At 39.9% G+C, this 12,879-nt stretch overlaps 1 protein-coding gene across 1 annotated transcript in view; it reads right to left on the reverse strand.

Moving 5' to 3' along the window:
- Positions 1 to 3,277: 3,277 nt before the first annotated feature.
- The window catches only part of NKAIN3 (sodium/potassium transporting ATPase interacting 3), a 235,146-nt gene continuing 225,544 nt past the window's right edge, over positions 3,278 to 12,879 (reverse strand). The window contains exon 5 of the mRNA XM_056854473.1: positions 3,278 to 3,397. Coding sequence (XP_056710451.1) covers positions 3,326 to 3,397 — 72 coding nt within the window. The 3' untranslated portion in view covers positions 3,278 to 3,325. The remainder of the gene's footprint in view (positions 3,398 to 12,879) is intronic.

A 12,879-nucleotide genomic window follows, 5' to 3' on the forward strand; every position in this document is an offset into this window, starting at 1 on the left:
ATCCCTCCCACATTAGGACATGCATTAGGTACACCCAAGTGATCAGAAATTCAGACATCAAGAGTACCTGCGCTGTGCCAGTCAGTTAACATGGGCTAATGTGAATTAACGTTATCAGTGACATAAATAACTGCCAGTGGTCTGAATAACCAGATCTTCCTGTGTGAACACATGAGCCAGTTGTTTTGCCCAGCAGTCCCTGCTCCCATTGCCCCCTTTACAGGCGGTTGGCACCACAGTTACTCGTTTCTATTATACTGTTTCTTTGGAATGGGCTTCTAGAGGCCATGCAAAAGCTTCCACCTTTAGCACTCCTTTAAAAAGCTTGCAGAAGTCCCCCCCCCCCTTGAAGACTTCCATGCAATTCTGTTTTGATGATGGGTCAATGTGTTGGCTGCTTTACTTTAATTGGAGCTTGAATATGTTTTTATTGTGCCATGAATTAGCTGGGAGAGAGGGGGTGGTTAAATAAATGATGGAGCAGTCTTAAGTAGTCCTGTTTGGGACTGCATTGTAAATAAAATATGGCCAGGGGTAGCCTTATATTCAATAATCTCTGGAAATTGTTCAGAAAGTTTCACACACCTTTTGATTTTAGCAATGTTAAATTTGAGATATATGCTAAACCAATATATTCAAAGAAATCTGCTTTTTTCAGTGATATTTACACTTATGGGGAAGCAAAATCTGTTGAAATCCCTAGACGGCGCTATTTTACCCTTTGGGATACGACAGTTGTTCTGAGTAGTACCTCAATTTTTCTGTGGAGACTCTCTTGTTTGAAAACTCCCCCTTGTACATGAAATTTGCTTCATCTCAGAACTTATCACTACAGATAAGCTTAGAAAGCAGCTTCAGCTAGCCTGATCTCATCAGATCTCAGAAGTTAAGCAGGATCAGCCCTGGTTAGTACTTGGATGACAGACCACCAAGGAATGTAAGGGTCATTATGCAAAGGAAAGCAATGGCAAACCACCTCTGTTAGTCTCTTGCCTTGAAAACCCTACTGGGTTGCCATAAGTTGGCAGCTACTTGACGGCACTTTATACACACACATTTGCCCTCCATATATGCCTCCTTTGGATGGTCCTATTTCCACAGAGTTGCCTGGTGGCACTGCTACGCAAAGTGTTCAAGCCTTAGCATCTCCCAAGAGTAAGTGGCTTTGTAGTGCAATTGAGAGAAGTCCCTGTGGAAATCAGCTCTACAGAGCCGATTCATGGATGGATTCAGGAGTTGATGACCCTGCTATCACAAGCTGCACAGCTTTAGGAGACCCAAAGACTAAGTGGTCTTGTGGCAGCGTTACAGAGAACTAACATACATGTGGCTAGCATAGGAAACCCAGTAGATTTATTCTATACAAGACTATTTAGTTCCTGGGGAAATCATGGCTGAATGGTCAGGCTATGGATGTCCAAACAGACCCAGAAGGTCTATGGCTATGATCTCTCAGGCAGGGTGGGCAACCTAATGGCAACGACTATCCCATATGCCTGTGCCTCACCTGAACAAAGGAAAAACAACTGCCTCCCAGCAATGGGTAGAGATGATAGCAATATCAGTTCTTGACTAGCAATAATTATTTGTTTAATGAAGAAGCCTGGCCACATAGTAGGGTTGTCAACCTCCAGGTAATAGCTGGAGATCTCCTGCTATTACAACTGATCACCAGCCGATAGAGATAAGTTCACCTGGAGAAAATGGCTGCTTTGGCAATTGGACTCTATGGCATTGAAGTCCCTCCCCACCCGCCTCAGGCTCCTCAGGCAAAGAGAGACCTGGCAACTTTACCACACAGTGAACAGGCATTTCTTGGGCTGGGTACAATTTGAAATCAGATATAACTAAGGAACTGCTTTCTTATAAAGAACTGTCTTAGTCTAAGTTACATCAGAGGTCTGTTCAGTCAAGTCCTGTCGATAATTATTCAGGATTTGAAGCAAAGGTCTTTCAGAGTCTTGAAACCTGAGATTCATTAATGACAAACAGTGAATGTGGGACCACAGAAGAACCCAACGTATGTTCTGGCTGAGGAACTACGGCCCTTTTTGTATGGGAGTGATTCATATTTGTGTAGACTTTAAAATTAATCAAGAAACATGTCAGCAAATAAATTACAATGTGATATGAAAGTCAAAATCACAACAGATGTAAAGAACATTCCTTTATATATTTATATATTGCCCTTTTGATTATGCTCCTAAGTTGAGCCTTGCCTGGATCCACATAAGCCTTGCCAAGCAAAGGAAGAGGTGGCTGTTATTAATTTTAAAGCCTCTCAGACAGGTTTTAGTCCACAAACGTTTGTGAACTGAACAACACAGGAATATTTCATTAAGGAGAGTCTTAAAAGCCAATAAGTCTGGGTATACACTGCACTAAATTAATGCTGGGCAGTTTTAGCAGTTTTCACTGCAGACTATGCTGTGAACACTTTAGTGGTTAAAAAATAGTGGTTAAAACATCAGTGCTGTTTAGAGTTAAAATGTGAACAAAAAGCCAAATTATCCTTTCTCAAGGACTGGGGTGACCTGTAAATTATTAGAATAACAGTGCACCCCACAACAGTGTTACACCCTTCTAAATCCATTGGCGCTAATGAGTTTAAAAGAGTGTGTAACTCTGCTTAGGATTGCACTGCATATGCAGTAAGATCATCAGAACATTCTTACCAAAAGCTCTCATCAGTGAACCAATCATGAGGAATACTGGATATTAGAACTGCTTTGGTGCCTTAATAGTATACTCATTTCGGATTATCTGTCCTATTGTTCATCTTTTCAGAAATATCACAGTAAACAGTGGGTTGGAGCCTACCAGTTTTTCCACTTTCAAAAAGTGGGATAAAGGGCCTGTTTTGACCTCTGAAAAGACTTTTCTGTGGGTGAAGGAACCCCCATGGATAAAAGACATGCAGGAAAGAACTAGCAGCAAGGAGGGGAATTGGGCGAAATTAAGTAGAAAAGCTAGTAGATCCAGCACAGTGCTTTAAAAGTGCAGACCGAAAGAGAAAATAGGGTGGGTAGCATATATTTACAACATGTCATGATTAAATTGTACTGCTGGAAAAGACTTCTGTGTTGAAAAATGTGGCTTTCCTAACATCAACGTCAATCAAACTAGAATGCCTATTGTCAGTGAAAATTTAAAGAGGATGTTGATAATGTGGGGCATTTAAGTGCTTAGCTTTACTTATTTGTATCACTCACAGAGACTGGTTGTAACATTTGAACATTTCCCCCTCTAGTTTCATACAGTTGGCTAGGAGTGTAATACTAAATCTCACCCTAGGTTTGTGGCTCCAGAGATGGGTAGGTGCGTATCAGTACTTACAGCTGTCCTCTTCCTCCATGAAGACACTGATCACATAACAGGCATAGACAAAACCAATCAACTGTAAGAAAACAAGGAAAGAAAAATAATTAGTCCCAAAACACAAATGTACAGACCAAGTGTCCTGTTCAAAAGACTTTTATTCTCTTAAATGAAACCAAATTTTCAACATGGTAAGCTAGTGAAAGATTGCATTAAATCACACAGTGGGAATGACAGTATAGGCAATTTCAAGAATTATGTAACTTCAAACGATTCAGTATTTAGGTGAAATCTACAAAAAACTGTGCCCACTGTAATCCCACTGAAGTTAATTGAATTTAAAAGTATTTATACTTAGAAGTTTGTTGATGCGGAATCCTGAATTGTGTCTGGTTTGCTGACATTATTGATAAATGATGTTTCATCTGGGGAAAAACTTGACTTTCTGTGAAATTTGAGTATAGTTTTTGAATCTATGTTCCTAATCCTGAACATGCCTTCCCTTCAAGCAGATAAGAATAGAGGGGGGACCCAGACTGGAGTGATTTCCCAGATCTGCATAGAAATCGGTAAAGGAAAAAAAGCTCCAGCTTTTAAAAACTCAGATTGTTGAAGTGATTTATTTATTCGTTTGGGTTTATAGCTCGTCCTCATCCCCAGCCGGATATTGCTTTAACAGGCTGGGGTATTTTTAAAATTACTTTTTAAACTTTTGCAGCAATGGTCTCCAGTGTGGTGTCCATGGGTGAATTAGCACCTAATGGTTTGAATGACTTGAATATTAAATATCATCCAATGATCCTTCAGATCCTTCAGATAAGGATCCACCAGGACCTTTTCTGAAGTCCGCCAAGTGTTTTTAGGAAGTGAGTGGGACCTGGTAGGGCTTTTGCCCAGCAAGGGTTCTGAATAGATACTGGAGATTTAATTGGCTGTCCCACCAATGCACAAGAATTTCATTGTGTGACTGAAGTAGAGCTATGGCAATCATTTTGTGGCTGGCTCCATCTCCTGCGGTAGACATTTTGTGGCAGCCATTTTGTGGCTGAGCCCACCATGCTGCATCAGAATTCCAAAGGCGCCTGCAGGCTCAAAAAGGTTGGGGACCCCTGCTTTACAGGTATTTGCACCAATGTTGCAACTTAAAGCGGGGGAAAAAGAGCTTTCTTGATGCTTCGCTGTATAATCTTGGCCACCATTTTGGCTAGCAACCCCCCAAAATGGTGGCAGTGGAAAGGAAAGAAGACAGCAATGCTGCCACCAGGTATGGTAGAAGAAGGCTCCTGGTGACAGGGGGCAGAAGGAAGAGGCAGTTATGATGGTGGATGGGAGAGAAGAAGATGGCCAGCATCATGAGGTTTGGGGGCTAGAAGAAGGCAATGAGAGCTGGAGAAAGAGGAGGTGGCTATAATATTTCTGGGCCCACCGATAAAGGTTTAACAGAATGTGGAATGGCTAGAAACAACTTCAATATGAATAGCATTTTGTACAGCGATCCCTACACCTTCCTCTAGAACTAAGGTCATGTCATCTTAGGGTAACTCCACCAACTACCAGTTCCCTAACACTATTAAATATAAGCAACTTTCTCTACAATATAAATTCAGTAGGCCCACGGAGGCAGGGCAGGCAAAGCAGAAGTCAGTGGGTAAAAATAGAATTTCCCTGAACTGTGAGATCCTTCTGAGTCCCTCCCTGTTTGTAAGTTTTAACTCTTAAAGTGCAGAAAATGTTTTTCTAAAGTGATGGCTATTGCCTGCTGAAGGAGTGGAAAATAGATAGCAGCTCAGTGGATAATGTCCACAATTAAAAAACAAAATGGTATTTAAAAACTCTTAAACGTACTGCTTTTTAAGAACAACTCTTTTCGGCATTAACTTCGCTACAAAGACAATGTCATGACAAACAAACTTTAAAAAGTTCTGGAAGGTTGTTCAATCAGACATTATAAAAATGAATAGACTATCTGGAAAATCATTGCAGGAAAATTGGACACCTGATGCATTTTTTTTTTTTTTAGAACAAAGTGATATTATTAAACTCTTGCTTTTTAAACCTTAGTCTACCATTATATATACTGCAGAGATGAAGGATGGGAGCTCAGGGAATCTCAACACTTGTCTTCCCACAGTGACGAAATTCTTCCTTAGCAGCAGTCCAAGAAAGGAACCATCCCTCAGGGCAACCAAAGCCTGGCTGAGTGCACTGCCCTTGAAATGTGCTTTATAGTGGAGCCAATTCCACTAAAGATCACAGCGCCTTCAGGTTGCTTAGTGAGGAATTCTCATAAGAATTCTTGGATTTGTCCTTGCTGGTGGGCTTTCTCAAAATATTTTCAGTAACTAGCCTTCTTCACAATTTTTTTTAAAAATCAGGCATATGTGCATTAGTTCTGGGGATAAGCCATGCCAGGAAACAGAATGCAGCACCTGTCTTACTCTAATGTGACTTCTGAACTAAAAATATTTTAGTGATCACTAGAAGAGACTACCACTTGATTATAATTAATTCTTGTTTATAATTAACTCATCAAAACATAGAGGGTTCTGAAAGCTGCATTCGAAGAGATATTGTTCTGTAGATGAAGGATAGTGAGGTGTTCCAGAATATATCAAGGTTCAGGTAGTTCCAGAATGTGTTAACCGGCTTGTGTGTGTGTAAAGTGCCGTCAAGTTGCAGCCGACTTATGGCGATCCCTTTTGGGGTTTTCATGGCAAGAGACTAACAGAGGTGGTTTGCCAGTGCCTTCCTCTGCACAGCAACCCCTGGTATTCCTTGGTGGTCTCCCATCCAAATACTAACCATGGCCGACCCTGCTTAGCTTCTGAGATCTCACGAGATCAGGCTAGCCTGGGCCATCCAGGTCAGGGCGTTAACTGGCTCCCCTAATACTAGAACATGGGGTCATCTGCTAAAGCTGGAGGGTGAAAGATTCCAAACAGATAAAAGGAAGTATTTTTTCACACAACGCATAGTTAAATTGTGAAACTTCCTGCCCCAGGATGTGGTGATGGCTGCCAGCTTGGAGGGCTTTAATTGCTTTGGCAGTGCTGCCACAACAACACAAGGATCTTTACAGCATGACTGAATGTAAGCTGTGTGTAAGCAATAATTTTTTTTTCAACAATATGTTCATTGTAAAAGGCATCCTGTTAAACAGAGCTCCTGACTGAAATACTGAAGAATTACAGTTAGAGTTATGCATAACTTCACTCCCTAACATTTTGTGGTTAGTTCCAGTTCCCATGACACCAATTTTGTGGTTACGCCCACCACCCTGTATCAGAATTCCAAAGGGGCCTGCAGGCTGGATAAGGTTGAGGACCTCTGGTCTAAAGCACCTAAAACATGGAATTACATTTATGCAGAATAAACCGTCCCTCTACCTAGATTCAAAGCACTTCATAACTTTCCCCTTCATGCTTCAGAACTTACAGCTGGCTCACATGTGAGCATCATCCGTTCAGTAGTGACTAACATGAAGCAGAACTCCCCTACTATCTCACTTCAAATACAGTGCATTGCAATGTAGTCAGATTATACATTCAGTTCTGAGTAATCTAGTAATCAAATCACTTCATGTCTATGCAGATGTTCTCTTTCAACCCCTAAATTGTGGTGTCTTAGCATCTACAATACAGTGAAACTAAATCCGTAATACTAACAACCACTTCACATAACTTATTTTTCTTCACATAATTTATTTTTCAGTCCACATGAGTGGACATTTTCAGTACTTCTGCAGTTTGGGGAATGACTCAACATGTTTCATGTCATAGGACATCACAGCCTGCATTATTTTTGCAAAGTGTGTTGAACTAAATGTGTTATGTATCAGATAATACTAATAGACCCTTAAGCTGTCAGCTACTTTGGTGAACCTCTTATATGATCAGCTACATACTGTGAACATAATGATAGGTTCATGGATAATGTTTTCCTACATGGAAAACATCTCCATCCACAAAACAATGTATAACTCACATACAGATATTCACATGTGATGACACATGTGCATTGGTAGCATATATTCCCACTGGGGAAAAATAAAAATCCAAGGAATTTCAGCTTTGTTCACCTTGAACACATCATAAAATATTAAGCTGAACATACCTCCTTTGTAAAAGGCAACAGAAATTAAAATCTTGAGTACTTTACTGATAAGTGCACCAAATGACAACAGCCACAAATATTTCGTGGAGGAATGGCATACTAGTAATTAAATTTGGGTGACTGAAACCTGATTAATGAACAGTTGCAACTATTAAACTTTACTCAATGTCCTTATATTTATCTATATCTGTCTGTATATTCACATGCTAGTAGACACAGTCTTTACATTATTATAAACCTTCTTGCTTTATTAATGACCATGGTAATAAAATATTTATTTCAACAAATTACTTTTGGTATCTTGATTAACCCAACTGCTACTTAATTAATAGGGCTGCACTCACAAAAGTCCATCTAACTGTTAGGTTAATCACCAATTTGCAGTGGTCTGCCCCGCTTGGTTTCTCAATATCTTAATGAAAATAGCCTTGGTTGGCAATTTGCCTGGTCTCAGCTAGTAGAATGTAACATGTATTCACTGATAACAAAAGAAAGCCTACTGCAACTGATTATCATTTTCAGAGCTCTGTTTAACAGAATGTGATCATTTATGTATGGGTACTTTCACTCACATTTGCCCCCAGTCTATCTCGGTTGTTCCCTGGAGTTATGCATGAGTTTTCTGTCCACTACTGATGACCTCGCAGCCAGCCCTCACAAAATGGGACTTCCCTTTCCTCTATTAACCCAATTGTTTTAACTTTCCTGAGATCATCCCGGGTGAAATAACCATGCATAAGACAAAGCGTGGGATACAGAAGCTTGGGGGAGTGACATTTCTCTCCCAGAAAGCACTACAGCCAATTACAAAGCAGCACGTCAAGGGGCGGGGATTCAAATGTTTCCTGCTTCCTCAGAGTTCTTTATGAGCAGAAGAAAGGATTTAAAAAACGAGGCTTGGGTTTCTCCCTCCCCTCCCATTTCTTTTAGAGAGCTCCATTTTTTAAAATGCTTTTTTTCATGGCGTTGAATTTCCGTGGGGGGACACACACACACAATGACTTTTTTCTCACAGTAAGCACTACAGCCAATTAAAAAGCAGCATTTCAAGGGGCGGGGACTGCCATGCTTCTTGATTTGCGCTTGAAGACTGATGGTGCATAGATTCGCAACAGGAAAGTGTGGGTCCAGAGAGCAACAAACCTCAGGTAAAACTCCCATGCATAAACGACCTGTGATTGCTAAAGTTGGAATATCACAGTTGTGAATTTGTAAGGATAGAAGATATGCTCCCACTCCTCTTCCAAATGTATTTTCCTCCCAGGTCTTGAATATAGAATTGGAAGGCCTGATATCTTTACATTTAGCAGGTTTTTTTGAACCACTGTAAGTGGTATCCACTTTCCAGCCAGAAATGTTCACTTTGCCACTTAGAGCCACAGTGTCTACACTTTCAGTACTAGATACAGTGATGGCCAGATATCAATACTCTTTATCATAGCATTTCTTGGAGCTGATCTTCCTCTGAACAACAAATATGCATCTGTAATTCACTTGTGTTGTGAACAGTACATCTACTCTGCAGGTTACACTTCGGAAGCGGGGATATAGCATTTTCTGAATACCCAACATACAATTTTCTCTTATTTGGGAAATGCAGTACTTTTTTCTATAATATATTCATTGCTATCATGATGTATGAGATAGGACTGAGGAAGAAGAGAAGAGTTAGTTTTTATATGCCGACTTTCTCTACCTTTTTAAAGGAGTCGCAAACTGGCTTACCATCGCCTTCCCTTCCTCTCCCCGCAACAGACACCTTGTGAGGTAGGTGGGGCTGAGATGGTTCAGACAGAACTGTGACTAGCCCAAGTGCACCCAGCTGGATTCATGTTTAGGAGTGGGGAAACCAACCTGGTTCACCAGATTAGAGCCAGTCACTCATATGGAGGAGTGGGAAATCAAACCCAGTTCTCCAGATTAGAGTCCACTGCTCTTAACCACTATACCACACTGGCTGGATTGTACAGTTTCACAGGCACCTTCTAGAATGACAGTCCTCAAGATTCTTGTTCCTCATGTCATAAGCACTGCCTGATAGGGCCTAACTACATGTTACAAAGTTCTCAGGTTGTGTCTTGTTCTGCCACAAGGACTTTCAATCAGATGTGCATTGTGAATTCTCAGTGGGAAATCTGGTCCCAGACAAGCAGGGACTCAATTCAGATCAGGACAGCAAAATGGGGACTTACACCTTCCTTGCCATTTTCCTGATCTGAAAAGGCTTGGTGGATGCTATTTGCCCACTGGGTAAACTCACTGTTTATTGTTTATAAACCTTTAGCAGATGGGCACGCCAGTGTAAAGTCCCCAATGGATTAGCAATAATAATGTACTGCAGATAACAGCAGTATTTGAGAATTGTATTTTATTGCTCGATCCACATCCAGCTCGATCCACATCCAGTGGCACCTTAAGAGACCAACAAGATTTTCAGGGTATAAGCTTTTGAGAGACAAAGCTCTCTTTATCTGAAGGGTGATTTAACTCTTTTTTTTAATATAATATTTTTTTTTATTTTTTCAAGTGTATAAACAAATATATCAACAATTAATAAAAATCAATAAAATAAAAAACCATAAATTTTTGTTGAGAGTACTAATAACATATTTGATTATACTCTGTGACTTCCCCTCCATCTCCGTCTATCTCATAATAAATTCAAATACTTTTTTGAATATGATTCTGATCCTAATATTGTTATATACTAAATGCATTCTATCCCAAACTCAAAATATAAAAATTTATATATATATATATATATATATATATATATATATATATATATATATATATATATATATATATATATATAAAATTCAAATATCCGTCTTACAGATTGGTACAAATGGATCAGATCAAAGAATAACCTTCTATTTTCCCCAATTGCAATTCATTTTCACAATAACTTCTCCAAGCCTTCTACTCTCCCATAAATTGCATATTATCCTTTTGATTTATCAGTGCCATTAGTTTCTCCATCTCCACCAGTTCCAGCATTTTTAATATCCAGTCTTTTTTTTTCTGGAGTATCCGTTGATTTCCATTTAGCTGCATAAACTGTGATGGCATAAATTAAAAATGATCTTTGAGTTTTAATATTGTCCGGTATCATACTAAGTAACATCATCTCTGGTGTTTTGGGTATATTGTTCTGGATAATCAGTCGTATTTCATTGTAAATCATGTCCCAAATTTTTTTTGCTTTATCACAAGTCCACCACATGTGATGAAATGATCCAATTTCTGTATTACACTTCCAACATTTTGGGGACAAGGGTGATTTAACTCTTGAAAGCTTATACCCCAAAAATCTTGTTGGTCTCTTAAGGTGCTACTGGATGAGAATCTAGCTCTTCTGCAGACCAACATGGCTACCCTTATGAGAAGACCATGTTTGGTCTAGTTCCATGGCCTATCTGTAGCCTGGGACACACAATTCCCTGAACCTGTAATTTATTTTGTGCCTGAAAATCTACTAACCTAGAAACTTGGAATGATGTTACAGGCTCCTAATCAGACTACAAGTTGTATTTCAAGGTCTAGTGGATTCAACCCAACAGTGCCCCAAGCTCTTTAGCAGAAACAGTGATTTTTAATATGATAGGCATTCTGGGGGTTGTCATGTTGACCCAATTAACTTAATGCCTGCCCTAGTGTGGCAGGCATATACCTGCTTCTCAGCAGTAAAAAGGACAAGACATGAAAGACACTTCCTCCTTTATGCTATGCCAATGATTTTTTTTGTTACATTCATTAACTGGAAGTTAACAGCAGTCAAAGAACTAGTATGGTAGTTCAAATCAAGATGTGAATTTGCATCCCACCTCACACAACAGTGCTTCTTGGTCCTTGTTTCTTTTTACAGTAGCTGTAGAAGAAGCCACCACTGGCAGAATTCCCATTCTAGGACACTTTTAAAGGCACACCATTCCCTTCAATCACCCAGGTTCACTTGTTCTAGGGTACTCTGTGAAGTTCTGCCGTACTTGGTTCTTCCTTTCCTCAGCTCCAGGGTTCTCCCCACCTCCCCCAAACTCACAATTTCCACATATCTCTGCATTTCAGCTCTTCTATACCTTACTTCCAATACCAAAACCAAAACCTTTAATAGCATAAAGTACTTTACTTTATTTTAACCACATTTCTCTTGGTCAGCCTCTCTAGTATTCCTGTCTCAGTTCACCCAAATTGTATAAGCCCCTCCTGATGTTAAACACTGTAATTGTCTTTCAGATTCCCAATCTTATTAACCCTTTCTTGTCCCCATTTTTCATACCTGCTGTCTTTTCCCTCAGGTTTCTTTCTATTACATCTGCTTCAGATTCTTTTTTGTAATTCTGCTGCCTGCTTTGCATATTTCCCCCTTGTCCTTTAGTTGCTCTATCTCCTGGGCCTTTCCCCTAGATTAGACCTCATGCTGCTCACAAATATATTCCTGTCTCTAGGGTCTTTGTGGGGTTTTAACATGAGCTAAACAAACAATTTCCCCTTCCCCCAGATATATGGACTGCAGACAACTTGAAGGCTTTGTTCCAATGGTTCAGGAAGGGAATGTTTGTGAGCATTCTGTGTCAACAAAGCAGTTCAGTCAATCATTTTCCAGTCATTCAGTGGCAGTGGTTTCACCACAATTGCAATACAAAACAGATATCTGCACCTGTCTCCTTAAAAATCCGTAGAGACCACCCTACATAACATAAACAGCCGCTAAGCTCAAATGACAGACAGGCGGTCTTTAAGATATGTGGATGAAAGGCTTTAATTGTGTCCAGAAGTTAATTATCAGTGCAGATGCTACAGAATATGTTGGATTTGATCTCCCTGCACTCATGCCCCTGCTGACCATCTCGACTGTGGGCTTCAGAGGCAACAGTTTTCTTCAAGGCGGTCTCATGTAAAATACTTTACAGCAGTCAATCCTATAGTCACAAAAACATGTCGACTATGGCAAGATTCCTCTTGTCCAGAAAGGAGTAAAGCCTGTATCTGCCTCTGGGGCTATGTTTCTATTCTCTGCAGTGAAAATATGGACCAAACATACTGTGTATAAATTTCTCAGATTCTAACCCTTAAACTATAAGATATACCAGGTTTTATGATGTATGTAGAGATTTTATGTAGATAATTAAATAGCTGAGTTTTTTCTGCTTCTGTATGGCTTGTGGGCTGCAATAAAGACTGACTGAGCATAGCCTATATATCAGATGAAATTAATAAAAGATGCAACTGCCAGTACCTATCAACTGGATTGTAAAGGAATGTTAAGGAGCACATGTATGTTCCTAGTCTAACTGGTCAGGAAACCACTGTATCCTTTCTCACAGGACTCCCTGTAATATTATCCTCTCCAGATAACTGGCATTGCCTCCAACATGTGTGAATTGAGTTTCAGTTTGCTGAACGTAATTGTTCAACTACAACTTTAATGTGCTGGATTAGAATTGA

Source organism: Euleptes europaea, chromosome 8, assembly GCF_029931775.1.
Source record: "Euleptes europaea isolate rEulEur1 chromosome 8, rEulEur1.hap1, whole genome shotgun sequence".
Lineage (NCBI taxonomy): Eukaryota > Metazoa > Chordata > Lepidosauria > Squamata > Sphaerodactylidae > Euleptes > Euleptes europaea.